Below are 14,783 nucleotides of genomic sequence, written 5' to 3'. Positions count from 1 at the left end.
TGATTAACAAAAAGTATTTAATTGGCGTCAATGAGGATGATAGTCCGTCTAATAAAATAGCACAATTTATCTCCTCACTGAGTTTCGTGTACAAGGGATAAACCATCTAATTGGGCCAAGCCCACAAGCCCATTTTCTCATTGATGGGACTAGCAAGGAAATTAAGTGGTTAATTTGGGGAGGAAAAAATTGACAGCTGTGGGATTTGAACCCACGCCCTTTCGGACCAGAGCCTAAATCTGGCGCCTTAGACCACTCGGCCAAACTGTCACAACATGAATTTTGTTGGTGAAGAATAATATTTAACGTTTATTATACACAAATTTCAAATTTCAATTACATCATTAAATTATTGCAACACCATGATTAGCCGTGAAAGAGCATCATTTGCTTATATTTTTAGTAGGCAAAACACAATTAAACACCATAAGGCAAATAACTATTAACATTTAAAGTAACAAAACAAAGAATTCCTCCTTTCTCTTTTTTTTTATTCGTTCTTCTCTTCTCTCTTGACTTCTTCTTTCTCTCTTTAATGAATGCAACACTCCAACAACAAAAACGCCCCTTTGTTCTATCATCAACTGGCACGGCATGTCACTGTTGATCATCACTTAACTGCCAAATTTATTCTAGTGATATTAAGAGTTTGACAAAATCACTAATCCTTTTCTTTCCTTCAATTAGATTAATTAATGCTCAAGTCATCCCAAAATAATCACTCTTCTTAACTAACTAATACAAGTGTCTTTAGGATGTTCTTATTGACCATGGACACTATATGAAATGATCATGAATCATCCTCTAATCTCAACATGATTAATCAGTAATGATTAATCAGTAATGACTGTTTCATCTCAGTACTAGCTAGTAGTTGAGATGTTGCTGTCAGGACAATTAATTGGCTGATAGTGCTGTAACATTATATTTGAATCATTCTTCCAATATTTTCCAAATTAATACTTTTGAAAATTTTCAAGTATTTAAATACACTTGTTAATTATAAGTTGGGCCATGCTTAGTCCTGCATAGTGTTTGTGTTCCCAAGCATTCTTTATATACTAATTTGCTGTGCTTTTATATATATAAAAAAATTGTTGAACCGGATAAAAGTGAATCTGGGCAATCAGTTCGGCCCTAAGGAAATTTCACACCGGTCGTTAGAATAAATTGGGAAGCACTCACGATGGACAACTTAAAAATCCAATATCCCATAGTTGCGCACTCCGGGGGGCATTGGTTTGTGCTTTTGTGCTTTTGTGCCTGTTCCTTTACTGGTTAGAATCGGTAACCATTCAACATGCACGTTAATACATGACAGAGATGATGCTATTCATCATTAGAACACAGTGGATGATTTAAATATTGTATTTATGGTTCTTATTTGATAAAATAAATCAACTAGTTATGATAATTAATTAAGATGATAGTTAAGGTAATTAGTGTTGGGTTGGCTTAAACAAGTGGGCAATTATGGAGCAAGAATCGGATGCAATAGATGGAGTGGGTTTAGCATAATTGTTGGAGTAGGGTAATTGTAGTAGGTGAATGGCAACATCAATTAATTATTTGGGCAATCATCGCAAAGAGAATTAATTAGTGATCCAGATAAGATTAGAGATGGTGTCAATTTGGATGATAGAGATGCTTACATAAGGCTTAAAACAAATATACATAAAATTATGAAAAAATTCATTTAAATATACATAAAAATTATAATAGAAAATTAAATAATCTAGAAGAATTTATGTAGTTGATGGAATCATTATATTTCACTAAAATCATCTTATTTTATATAACCAGTCTTACTATCATATATTTACAAAACATTTACTTCACTATCTTCTATATTTACATTATTATCTAATCTACTCAATTATTTAATTAAATAGGATTTTCATAAGAACTCATGAGACTATGATTTAGAGTTTAAATTGTCATAAGCTAAGTAACACCCAAGTGACCAAGTTGGTGAGGATTTCAATGTCGGATCCATATCCCTACTAGGATCCGAGTCCGGCCCAATTTTTTTAACGAACTCAATTATTACCATTATCGGGTTTTGGTTTGATATGCTTGAGTAAATCCATGCAAGTGACAAACGAGGTCCCGCAGGATGGCGTCCTTATCTGCTTACGACATCACGACCGTCGAATCATGATCGTACAGAGACCATAGGGTTCGACTAGAAGACAAACTCTCGGGTGACGTAAGCTATGTTAGCCGTGTGTTCTATACCGCCCAGCGTACAGGTAAAAGGACGAACGTGTTGTGGTTTCGTTGGTTTTCCTTGGTCGATTATTGGAATAGATGATTACGCGTTATGGGTTAAACAAGAACGCTGGCCCGGGATGTATACCTGAGTCCGGCACCGCATGGCCGCGAGATGGATTTCCAGGAGGAATGCACGTCCCTCGCATCAACTTCTATGCGAGCGCGTTTGCTGCCGTTGATTTGTTCGGATGCCTGAGCGGGAAGGAGATGATGCGGTATCGTACGCTTAGAATGCGCGATGGGAAACACACGCATAGGGTCCGAACATGAGCATCTCGCCACGTAGGACGATCGCCGGCCGATTTAATCCTCTCATCGCATCGTCTTCCCTCTCCCCAATTTCGTCCTCGCTCTCTCTCTCTCTCTCTCTCTCTCTCTCTCCCCCTTTCTCTCTGATGGTGGTGGAACTTAACCGGAAGGCAATTAGGAAGCAACGCCGCCTCTGACGCCGGAGAGCGAGAGCCATGGAGACCTTTCGCCGCCAGCGAAGCCCCCTTGCGGATCGTTTCCTAGGCCTCTTTGCTGCCTCCTCGCGGCCCAACACACCCGCCGTGAGGGAGGAGCTCCACGAGAACGCCGCCGCCTTATGGTTTGGTTCGGAATCCAACACCCGTGACCCGATCCGCCCCACCTTTCCTGGACCCGCGCCTCTCGGCGACAAGGGACATCGCGGCATCTCCCGCCTGAGTTCCGGCATCCTCGCCGCTCTCTCGGAGGATCATCAGAGGCCGCACACTTTCCTCTATCGAAAGGTTTCCTTTGCTGCTTCCCCGCCCGCCGCGCGCTTGGAGTCGACTCCGGTGGCTTCTGCCCTGATGATCCCCGGGATGTCCAAGCCGAAATTGGATTACTCAAGGTCGATGCCTGCCGGGAAGATCTTCCAGAAGTCAGCTCCAGTCAACGTGCCTGCGACTCAGACCTCGGTGGTGCCCAAGGTAAAAAAATGGTGGGAGGAGCTCGACGGTGAGGGGGGCGACGATGACCGGGATGAGCACGAGATGCTTCCGCCGCACGAGATCGTGGCGAGGGCTTCCGGGAATGGGTCGCCTATGCTCACCTTCTCCGTCCTGGAGGGAGTCGGGAGGACGCTCAAAGGGAGGGATCTGCGCCGAGTTCGCAATGCTGTGCTCGAGAAGACAGGTTTTCTCGATTGAATTCCAAGCAAGAGTTAATTGCTTTAAAATTTTGTCTATTTTCGTAATGCGGTCGTAATTATGTTATGTTACGAGAGAATCCCAGTATGTTTACATGATCTAGTAAAAATAAATAACATTGTGCCTCTTATTTCTGTTCTTACCAATTGTTGATGTCGCCAAACGATCTCCCACACAAATCTAATTGTCTCTGAATAAATCTCCACCATTCTTAAATTGACTATCGAACATTTGGAAGTTTGCAAAATGTAAATTCTACGCTTCACCATACTTCCTTAAAGGCTCAGAAGTTGGAAATGAGTAGCAATTCCATGATCCAGATCACAGAATGTGGCTAGATTACACAGAATTTAACTAGCAGATTTCTTTTGTCCATGGTGATTACTAAGCTTTACATACGTTTTCTGAGAAATTGTCCTGTAAGATATTATGCCACTCGAGAGGATAAGAAGCCTATCTATTTGAAGGATTAGTTTCCTTCTAACTCCAAGAACAAACCATGTTAACTTACCTAACCAAGACTGAAATCATCAGATTTTGTCAGCAGATTTCTTTTGTCCATGGTGATTACTAAGCTTTACATACGTTTTCTGAGAAATTGTCCTGTAAGATATTATGCCACTCGAGAGGATAAGAAGCCTATCTATTTGAAGGATTAGTTTCCTTCTAACTCCAAGAACAAACCATGTTAACTTACCTAACCAAGACTGAAATCATCAGATTTTGTCTCCTTTCAGGTGGACGGATTCCTGGTGACACTGATACGCTTGAAGATAAGGTCCTCTGGACAATTTAGAAAATGCTTTCTTTTCTGTAATGGATTGCTTTCCTTTGTTGTACCTAATATTTTGGTAGCCACTGTCTTCTACCACTTGCCTTCTGTCTATGCCATAATTTTTTGTTTGAATTGGTGATGCTTAAGAAAATTGCTAATTTTTCTCTGTATTTAGCACCATACAAACTGATTTGCCATTTATAACTTTGAATATATGTTTCTTATATTCGCGTCTAATTTTTCTATATGTTCAAAAATCATGTTTTTCAGTGCTGTGTTAGTCGAACTCAGGTTTATCCTGCCTTTGTACTTCCGTATACTATGGAAGTTCCTGGCTTTTCTAGAGTAGGCTGTCGTCAAATTTACATACAATCAGTGCACAGAACAAGGAAATTCAAGGGAAAATGAGATAAGATTAATTTTTTGAACCATTACAGTGTTTAATTGGCTTGATCTTTATTTGTTGTAATACTGCAAACGGATTTTGTTGCCTTTTACTTGAGTTGTCAAAGAAATCTTCTTAAGAAGTTGTATTTGTGGCTTCTTGGTTATATAACCATATGGTTCTGCTATTTGCATCTCACTCTCCTATTCTTATTTTCTATTGTGTTCTTCCCTTATCTTCATCTGTCATTGTGATTAATTATTGTGCCCTACAGCAGGTAACAAAATGCTCCTAAATTCCTCAATTTTTATGAGGATATAAATATGAAGGTGTTGTGCACTGTACAGTTAGCAGTTGTATCAGTAACTAGGAAAGTTAGATACGATGTGTCAATGTAAAATTGCCAGGTTTTACTGGTTCTAACCTTGAAGAAATTTGCAATACGTTCTCAATCTAGTTGATGGTTTATATTCCATATACTGCCATCGTGAGGATAGCTTTGTATCTATGGCTTATAGCTGCCATTTGAATAATTATTCTCACCAATCTCTCTCTTCAGAACAGATTTTGTGGAGGATCAATCCTCCGACCAATTACAAGTTCTTAAGTGAGCTGTATAACCTTTTTTTTTTTTTTTTTGTACTTGGAAATCACAGTTCTCTGCAGGTGGCTAAGTCTTCCATACTAAAGACTGCATCATTGCAACATATGTGTACGATATCTTCTTACTCTTTGTACGCAACATTATCTCTTTGGTGGAAGAAAGAGCTATAGTTTTCCTTGTTAACTTAAACCTACGGCCTCCAATAATTTTTAAATCAATGATGGCATGCAAATAGGAATTACTTAATGAGTGATTTTCCCTTCTCCATGACACATGTTTTGTGCAGGCATCTTTCTTTGTTTAAACATGTCATCAGTTAGCAGTTACGCCTCTATTGTAGCCATTCATTTTCTTTTGCTGGGTCACTGTCATTGTATCATGCATTAAAATTAATGGGACCATTCCTCTTTCTTGTTCAACATATTCACTCCCTCAATTGGCTTGCTTTTCCATTTATTTAAATGCAGATACCATGCTCTGCTTTGGTGGTAAATGCCAAGCTGATGGCAGCAGTTTATCCCTATTCCTCTGTTCAATCATTGTCAGGTCGATAGGAAAAACATCACAGACAGTCTTTTATTAGACAAATTCTCACACTAGAGAGAGTTTATAGTGAAGTGTTTCAATGATAATTCATAACCCAGTAATTAACAAGCCTTTTCTCTATAAAATGTCATCACTGCCCTGATACCATGACCTAGGAGCGTGATGTGTTTGGTTAAAATTTGATTTTAAGAAAAAATGATCTATGTATGACTGCTTTGGCTGGTGCCCTACACTTGAATCTTCCATCTGATGCTCCTCGACCTCTTTGTATAATGTTTTATGTACTCGGTTTGATAGACGGCATATGAATGATTCATGAGATTCTTCTGTTTACATGTTTTTTGGATTTGTTCCAAATTATACACTGACTTCTCTAGCAACGGCGAAAGGTAGGGATATCTCAAGAGGTAGTGCAGCGGTGGTTGTTGGTGGCGGTCATTGATGAAGCATTTGACGAGATTCTACAGAGGACATCGATTCGGAGAGGGAGGCAATGACCATGGTGGCACAGGAGAAGGAAGAGTGCAAGGCAAGGAACTGGTCAATCACTGGCCGCGGCCATGTAGATCTCCATGCATATGCCCTCGAGCATCTTAAAGGAGGCTAGAGTCGACATTGCGATTGATATAGACACATGCCAAATGACATGCCACAAGTGCACTGTCGTAATGCTGCCAAACTGGCCAACACCAGCACCAAGTGAACACAAAGAGGAAGGAAACCAAGTAATTTCCAATGGCACCAACTATGAAAGTATCTTTGTCCATTCAAGGAGGAGATGATGATGGGTCGTTTTTAATCACCCTAATGGTCTGAACGTGGGTGCAAGCAGAAGAAAGTAGTTTAGATCAATTACCGCTTTTGTGATGCGAGAAGACAAGCCACATGGAATTTATGTGCACTACTGGAGTGTAAAAAGATGTTCCAATCCCATTGAGATACTATTACCATCTTCACCAATTTATTATTGATAATTCAAGTGTCCAAACTTGAATTAGAAAGTAGAAGTTGTTGCCAAGTCTCCAAGTCCTAGTTCAAACCCCATCCCCTCCCTGAAATTAGGGGTTTGATTCCATGTATACTATATATATATATATATATATATATATATAGAATATCCATGTCAGAAAATGGCCATAGCAGCATGAGAATGGAGGGGCCAAAAAAAAAAGGCAACCGTTAGCTCAGTTGAAATATTTTACGTGAATAAATAATAAAAGCAAAGTATAGCTGAGTGTTTCTAAGTGAGGATCTGACAGTTAAGTATTAAGATTCTATACAATGTATCCAAAACTTTCAAAGAAAAGTCGAAGAACTGTTCCTCATTCTCATTTCTGACCACAGACACTCTAAATATGCACAAGTTACTAGCAATTGTCAACACAGAAATTGTTTGTGGATTTTCTCATAAAGCCTATGAGTGAACATAGAATATTTTCCACAAGAACCTACCAAACATTAGATTTTATCACTCTTGAGATTGTTTTGGATTTTTTTACATTTCTAATTGGTTTTTCTGCTTTTCACACATGATAAAAGTATGAACGAACATATACCCACAAGCAGCAGACATTGTTAATATTATAGCAGACTAATGGCCCGAACACTTATCTTATACATAAGTTTCACCAATAACCATATAAACCAGGGCTGTACGCCATTCATTGATAAATCAGGCATTAAGGTCACTTATGCTCATCAGTAAAAAAGGAAAATATGTAGGCAGATTAACAGTAAAATAATTGTGACGTGTTGTTTGAATAAGATCAATAATCTATGAATGAAATATAATTTCAAGAAGTAAAAGTAAATTAAAATGGAAAGAAGCTTCTAAGTCTTGCAAGCTCATTGTGTCTTTTAGATTAAAGAGGGGTTGTATGTTTGCCATACAATCAGAAACACTATAGATCAGGGTCCTGAGAAGTTAAGTGGCCACATATTCAAAAAATTGATGCAGCAGAGATATGAAATGCAAGAGAACATGAAACAACTACATAAGAGACATTATTTGTAGCACTGATAGATGATTCAATGAGAAAAGAATGTTAATATGGCATAATCATGTTCAAAGAACCAATAAATTGATAATTAGACGAGTTGAATTGATTGGAATTGAAAGTATGAGAGTCACGGAGGCCACAAAAACTCTAGTCGATGTTAAAATTGATTCAAAGATTTGGGTACTTCTGCAATATTGTCTGAGAGTGTGAGATAACATCTATATTTAACTGATCTCAAATTCTTTTTAGAAGAAATCAATCAACTCAGACTTATTGTTTTCAAATAATAGTTAAACAATCTCCACATTGCGTTCCAAGGCAATGTACGTCGGAATCAAAATCGTGTCTTTTTGGACCTGCGATTGCATTTTCGTGTAACCAAAGCACATTTGGATTTAAGTTCGGTTAAAAAAAGTTTAAAAATACGATTTTCTTTTTTAAAAAATAAGGCAATTGCTCCAGGAATTTCCTATATTCAGTCTTTGCCTGGAAAAAAAATGTTTTTTTCCTTGGAAGTTCATTCAGTTGGATTCTTATGAACGCAAACATCTCAAATATGATACTTTCTCATTGACATTAGAATTTTACATGCAGCTGCTACAAACTCGCTACCTAAATAAACTCAACTGGTTTCTGTGATTGACTGTTTCTCTCTACCTTGCGTAATGGTGTTTTAGCTTGGTGAGCTCCTTCCTCCTCTTCCTTGCTTCTGCTGCAGCTGCACTTGCTGTTGCCACTTTATGAAGGACTTCATCAGGGGTCTGAATCTGACGGGAGCCAGCATCCTGATACTGTTCGTCCTCAGTCGTTGCCAGTTTCACCTGCAAATCGCCTCTTGGTCCCTTCTCATTCTCTGCCGCTGACTGACATGGTGTCAAACTGCTACTGCTGCCAATTCCTGTAGAACCTTCATGAGGCAATGGAAGGAACCAAGCACAAGCTGGCACAAAAAGTGGCCTCACGGATCCAGCTGCAGTTTGTTGATCTGATGGTTCCATCTCTGTGGCCGCGCTGTTTATGTCAATTTCACCTCTCACAGTGATTGCAATCTACACACAAGGAGAGGGAAAGTATCTTCACTATATGTGTGGTTACAAATGTTCATTCCGAGAGTTTGGAGAGACCAGACCTGCTCTTTTAGCAGTGCATTTGTGCCCCTAAGAGAAAGGTACTCTTGCGTTGCCAATTCCTTTTCCTACAACCAATTCCAATGATCAATCAGAATGGTCAGAAAAATTAGCAGAAACCAACTTTCCAACCTCTGCAATTTGGTAAGCTTTGGTTAGTCCTTGAGGTGACAAAGCTTAATTGTATCAAAAGCAGGGGTAGCAAGCAGTGCTTGTGTCTTACCAGCTTCATGCTGTCGTTTTCCAGTCGTAAATAAGCCACCTTCTTGGTGAGCTCATCTCTGAGGGCTTGACGCCGGCGAATGGTCTGCCTCGCCGACTCCCTGTTAGCCAATACCCTGCGCATTCTCCTCTCTTCCTTCTCTGCCTGACCTCGCCAAACGAAATATATGACGCAACTCACATCAGTCCATAAAAAGCATCGGGATTGTAAAGATGAAGTTATCCATCACCTGTGTCATGCTTTGCCTAGTTCCTCTTTTGGTAGATGGCCTGAGGCTACGCGATCCGGCCATATCAGAGGAATGTTCAGCGGCGGCAGAAGAAGAGCAGATACCCTTCAGGAGTACAAAATATCCAAGTTAAGAACGATTTAAGCTGAAAAGAAAGGGAAGTTTAAGAGATTGATGATCTTTCTTGAGTGGGGTTGTCATGAGCTGGGGAGCTGGTCCCGACGGCAGCCGCCTGGCCGGCCAGGTTCGCCAGGGCCACGGCGGCGTCCAGCTCCATCTCCACTATGCCGTAGCGTGACGGGGAAGGGGAAGGGGAAGGGGAAGAGGACGCGGAGCTGGATGTGGAGTCCATGATTCGACTGAGAGGTGAAGTGAACTGGGCGGCCCCTATGGGATCGGGTTGCTGTCTTCTTGCTCTGTTCGCGGTTGGCCACCTCGGAGGAAGCCGAACAGGGGGCAAGCGCCTGCGGCGGCGACGCGTGGGGCATCGAGAGCGTCCGGCCCAGCGACTTGATGGGCCACCGATGGCCGCTAGGCAGAACGTGGATTCCCTCCCCGGGACACGTGGAGAGTGGAGAGTGACCGTGGGTTTCCATGCTGGCGTGGGTCAATATGGAGCCACCACACGCTCGTTATTATCCCTTTTAAATTTTACTATTTTAATCTCAAAAATGTAGCTACGTGGGTAAATGCAGAGCCAAGAGTACACATGAACAATTAGACGATTTTGGTTTTTAAAATTTAATTTTATTATAATCTGAATACTAAAATATTCCTTCACTGTGTGATGTGATTGAGTAGAGACCTGAAATGATATGGGGCTCACGGGCCGGCTAAGGAGAGGTCAGGTAAAAAGTGGGAAAAGTGAAAAAAGGAAAAACAACGACGATCTGTTTTTTTATTAGAATGTATATTTTTAAATACTTATTATTAAAATAATATTTTATTTTTAATTATTTTTTAACAAGTTACATTTATTACACAGATATAACAATAATTATAATTATATATGATGCGATAGTAACGAAGAATTTATCTAACAAGAATTAATTATCACCAGGGTGGAGCCAGGATTTTCGATTAGAGGAGCAATTTTCAAAAATTCATGAAACAAGAAAGGAATAACTTACAACTCTTAGAAGATCATTGCTTTTGAAAAAATAGAGAAAATAAAATAGAGAGGAAGAAGTAAAAAAAAGGAGAACTTTACTTTCTTCGTTAGCAACCTTGACTAGTTTCGGTGAGCTCGATAATAACACAAAAAGAGCAAGGTAAGACAAAACATGATTGTTTTGCTGTGCCAATAAAATCCTAAAAAATACCAGAAGAGGAAGAAGATCGGAGGGTTGATGGCTGCTTGATCTTGTTGTTAGAAGAGGGTAGCAACTGGTGTTGTATTTCTTGCTTGCTGGAGAAGAGAAAGGAGAAGAAAAAAGCTCGTGTGCTTTAGAAGAGGAGATGAAAAAATTGTAAGTTTACTAACGTTGGAAAAGAGAAGGAGAAGAAGCAAATGAGAAAGAAGAGGAAGAAAAAAATAAAAGAGAGGAATGTGCGAAGAGGTAGCATACGGTATATTGGGATGTAACATGTATAGGGAGAAGAGGGAGAAGAGGGAGAGAAAAAAATGAAAGGTTTAGTTAAAAATATCCTAATTCTTTTTAAATCGTTCGAACTCATTTAAACATTAAACTTGGTTCAGTCTTAATTCAACTTCAAATCAATTCCAATTTGAACTAAAATAATCCTTATCATCATATCTACCCGTTGAATTTAGTTCAAACTCGATTCAATTTTAATTTAGCTTCCTTACTTTGTGCCCTACGATTTAGTTCATCCGTTTATTATTATATATTTTATTTTTAAAATTCAATACTTAACATTTCAAATCGTGATATTTCCTCGTAGAAGTGGTATCAATGGATAACTTAGATCATGAACTTTTCAAATATGTGATCAATTTTAGTTTTCGACATTGAATGGTGATGATTCAACTCAAAGTGACGATAAGGACTTCCAAATATATATATATATATAATTTTTTAATAAAATGTGAGAGGGGGCGGTCGCACCCCCTCTCCTTAAGGTGGCTACGCCCCTGATTATCACAGTGTAGGTTAAAATTAAGACGGTTAACACCAAAAAAAAAATAGATTATTGGTTGATCGGAGAGATCCTTATTCGATCGGTCATCTAAGTAAACAAATATAATTAGTCCAGTCTGCAGGAAAACAAGCTACGCGGGTCGGGAGCCCGAGCCGAGCAGGTCACCCGTCTAGCTCGAACAATAGCGTTGGCATTATACATTTAATGAAGTAATAATATAAAAGAGGAAAAGACGGATAATTAATAAAGGAAAAATAAAACCAAGTAGAACACTCTATCTATCATTAAACGAGAAGAAGTCAATACAAATATATCCTCTATCGGTAATCAATATCATTAAATAGAGGAAAATACAGGGTCATAAGAAAAGGTATAAAAAGGGCATGCTAAGTATGAAGAAAGACAAGAAAGTTTTTTATCCTTAGTACTCACTTTTCTCCTCTCTTGTTTCTGACTTGAACATCGGAGGACCAACGTCGGGGACCCCTTCCCTGGTTTTGGTTTTGTTTTGCAGAGAGCGAGGTCTTTATCCCGTCAGCAGAACTACCACCTCCCCTACTTTCCAGCTTCGTCCCTTCGGACATGAGCATTTTAGCACCGTTTGTGGGAACGTAGCCTACATCCGAGCAAAAAGATGGAAGACATTGGACAACTCACAACAGTGACGCTGACACGAGAGGATCTCGATGCATTAATACAGGTTCAAGTGACGAAGATATTGGAGCAACAGCAACAACAAGCGCTGGTCGAACGACAAGTACAGGAGCCTGCACCTTCTGTGGAAGGTCGTCGGGCCGAGCAAGAAGATCGAACGGAACATCTTTCCATTCGGGACTCGAATGGAAAGAGGTCGATCGATGCCTATAGGGAAAAACCTCATGCGCTGACCCCCTACGTCAAGCGTTGTTTTCGACCCTGGCAAAAGAGAGGGGCCGAGCTGACAGAGATTGGGGATCATCCTCTGATGAGGCACCCATTCTAAACACAAGAAAAAGGAAACCCAGGAAGGACGACTTGCTCGAACAGGTCAACCAACAATTTTTAGAGGAGATTCTAAATGACCCTCTGCCGAAGACTATACCTCATTGACGATTGGGGAATATAATGAGACGATCGGACCCTGACAACCACCTAACCAAGTTTGACAACGCATCCACGCTACACCAATACAAGGACGGGGGTAAAATGCCGAGTCTTCCTTACCACGTTATTTGGATTGGCACAACGCTGGTTCAAACGTTTATCGAGCGGCTCTATCCATAGTTTCAAAGACTTTTGAGCGCCCTTCCTACATCACTTTGCTAGCAATTGCTGCCACCAGAAGACGAGCATGAATCAATTCTCACTTAAGCAAGGGTCGCGAGAGGCCTTAAGGGCATATATCCAACGCTTCAATCAAGTGACGATGAACATCTCAGCAGTCTCCTCGAATGTATTGGTAAATGCTTTCACTCAGGGGCTCACTGAAGGAGAATTCTTCCAGTCACTCATTCGGAAGCCGCCAAAGAACTTTGGTCATATACAAAAAAGAGTCAATGAATACATCAATGTAGAAGAAGCTCAGGCGGCCAGGAAAAAGGTGACACCCGCCGAACCAACGACGACATCCGAGCGGCGTCAACCGAGCAGCCATCAACCTCCTAAAGGGCCTCGATCGGTAGGAACTCAATCATAACACGAGCATAGGATGCATGCCGTGCAGCACGTTGGGGTCGGACGCCCAAAAGCCTCCAGGAGCAAAATATGGACGTCGATGTTTTGCACCTTCCATTAGTCGGCGAGTCATAATACACGGGACTGCTACCTGGCTAGCAGACCGGCCCCAAGAAGGCAGTATCGTCAATCACTATCGCCCGATCGGAGATATAGGTGCTGATCAACTGGGTGAAGGGAAGACAAAAAGACAGCGGTCGAACCACGCCACCATTAATCTCAACGACGGAATAGTCCAAGTCCTGTTCGGGAGCAGGCCGAACGGAGACGACACTCAGCTCGATAGGAAGAAAATAGGAGCAACGACGCCCAGGGTGAAATAGGAATGATCGTCGGGGGTCGACCGCCGGTGATTCTAAACGAGTGAGAAAGTTGTACGTGTGGTGGCTTGAAACTCACACAGTCGGTTGCAGCAAGGAGAAGGTCAAGGGACATGAAATCAGCTTCGGTCCGAAGGATTTGGAGGGGTTAGAGATCCCTCATGACGACGCCCTAATTATCCTAGCGGTAATAGTTAATTATGTTGTTCATCGTAACTTTGTTGACGCAAGAAGCTCGGTGAACATCTCTTTAAGAAAGCATTTGATCAGCTGCAAATTGGTCGGAGCTATTTACTGCCCATGACGACTCCACTCTACGGGTTCACCGGCAACGAAGTATTGCCGATCGGCCAACTGTGCCTGGCCGTCTCGCTTGGGGAAGAGCTGCTGAAGAGGACACGGAGGATCAATTTCATCGTGGTGGATGCGCCGTCAGCCTACAACGTCATTCTGGGCCGACCGACGCTGAATGAGTTCCAAGCGATGATATCCACTTTCTGCCAGAAAATCAAGTTCCCAGTAGAGGACAAGGTGGGCGAGGTCAGAGGCGATCAATTGGCCGCTTGGAGTTAATATGTCAAGATGGTCAGAACGGAAGCACGGACCGCTCGGAAGACACCTCGCTTGGAGGTGAGTGTTGTCACGGAGAAGCCTTACTCTAGTCTACGATGAAAAGGAGGAGGTCCAAATCCATCCAAACCGATCGGAGGTGACGACCTTTATTGCCGCCGATCTAGAAATCGAGAAGAAAATAGAGTTGGTCGCCTGCCTCAGATGAAACTATGACGTGTTCGCTTGGTCGACGCACGAATTATCTTGCATTTCTCCAAACGTAACTCAACACAAGCTACATGTCTGACCAGACTCCCGACCGGTTAAACAGAAGAAGAGAGACTTCAGCCCAGAGCAGAATTTGATCATCCGGGCGGAGATAGAGAAATTACTGGAGGCAGACCATATACAGGAAGCCAAATTCCCAAGTTGGCTCGCTAACGTGGTAATGGTCTCCAAGCCAAGCAATAAATGGAGAGTCTACATCGACTTCCGTGTTGAAAATTGGACCAACAAACAAGTAAATAAATTACTTGTCTTACACTAACAATAACAACACTACAACACCCTTTTTGTGGATTACTCACAATTCTAAGACAAAGAAGAAAAAATAAAAAAAAACTTTGACTCACAAATTGATACTTGATTGATGAATGAAACTAAATACAAGGTAGAGTATTTATAGTACTCTTCATACAATCTGGACCGTTCAATTAAATTAAATCCTAGCCATTGAAATTCTAATTCTTATCCATGAAATGAGAAAAACACTCTTGAC

General features: G+C 41.0%; 2 protein-coding genes and 1 non-coding gene across 5 annotated transcripts; 1 reads left to right on the top strand and 2 right to left on the bottom strand.

Annotated features, from left to right (window-relative positions):
• Positions 1-190: 190 nt before the first annotated feature.
• TRNAL-UAG lies at positions 191-270 on the bottom strand. Its single transcript has one exon. It is a non-coding gene; the product is annotated as a tRNA-Leu (tRNA).
• Positions 271-2,594: 2,324 nt separating this feature from the next.
• Positions 2,595-6,626, top strand: LOC122006611. 3 transcript variants are annotated; one of them, XM_042562178.1, is made up of 2 exons: positions 2,595-3,414; positions 6,128-6,626. In XM_042562178.1, exons 1-2 carry the CDS (start codon positions 2,739-2,741, stop codon positions 6,178-6,180), a joined length of 729 nt encoding a protein of 242 aa, XP_042418112.1. In that variant the 5' UTR covers positions 2,595-2,738; the 3' UTR covers positions 6,181-6,626. The 3 variants fall into 3 exon arrangements, with proteins under 3 accessions (XP_042418112.1, XP_042418113.1, XP_042418110.1); XM_042562179.1 differs by lacking the exon at positions 6,128-6,626 and adding an exon at positions 4,474-4,499 and having other exon boundaries at positions 2,596-3,414; XM_042562176.1 differs by lacking the exon at positions 6,128-6,626 and adding an exon at positions 4,166-4,377 and having other exon boundaries at positions 2,596-3,414.
• A 1,660-nt stretch (positions 6,627-8,286) lies between these two features.
• Positions 8,287-9,730, bottom strand: LOC122006610. The gene is made up of 5 exons (XM_042562175.1): positions 9,502-9,730; positions 9,318-9,422; positions 9,089-9,232; positions 8,868-8,933; positions 8,287-8,787 (listed from the first exon to the last, which is right to left on the bottom strand). The coding sequence occupies exons 1-5, from the start codon at positions 9,667-9,669 to the stop codon at positions 8,392-8,394; spliced, it is 879 nt and encodes a 292-aa protein (XP_042418109.1). The 5' UTR covers positions 9,670-9,730; the 3' UTR covers positions 8,287-8,391.
• Between the last annotated feature and the right edge of the window lie 5,053 nt (positions 9,731-14,783).

The sequence above is a fragment of the Zingiber officinale genome, chromosome 7B (assembly GCF_018446385.1).
Source record: "Zingiber officinale cultivar Zhangliang chromosome 7B, Zo_v1.1, whole genome shotgun sequence".
NCBI lineage: Eukaryota > Viridiplantae > Streptophyta > Magnoliopsida > Zingiberales > Zingiberaceae > Zingiber > Zingiber officinale.
The sequence above is the reverse complement of the archived record's forward strand: the minus strand, read 5'-3'. Positions and strand labels throughout refer to the sequence as shown.

Bases quoted from the DNA above. Each gene is read 5' to 3' on its own strand.
- LOC122006610 (XM_042562175.1), bottom strand. From the start codon at position 9,669: ATGGACTCCACATCCAGCTCCGCGTCCTCTTCCCCTTCCCCTTCCCCT. The intron at 9,423-9,501 runs GAAAGATCATCA...GTACTCCTGAAG, and splicing joins CTCATGACAACCCCACTCAA to GGTATCTGCTCTTCTTCTGC. The intron at 8,788-8,867 runs GTCTGGTCTCTC...CCTTGTGTGTAG, and splicing joins ATGCACTGCTAAAAGAGCAG to ATTGCAATCACTGTGAGAGG.
- LOC122006611 (XM_042562176.1), top strand. From the start codon at position 2,739: ATGGAGACCTTTCGCCGCCAGCGAAGCCCCCTTGCGGATCGTTTCCTA. The intron at 3,415-4,165 runs GTTTTCTCGATT...GTCTCCTTTCAG, and splicing joins TGCTGTGCTCGAGAAGACAG to GTGGACGGATTCCTGGTGAC.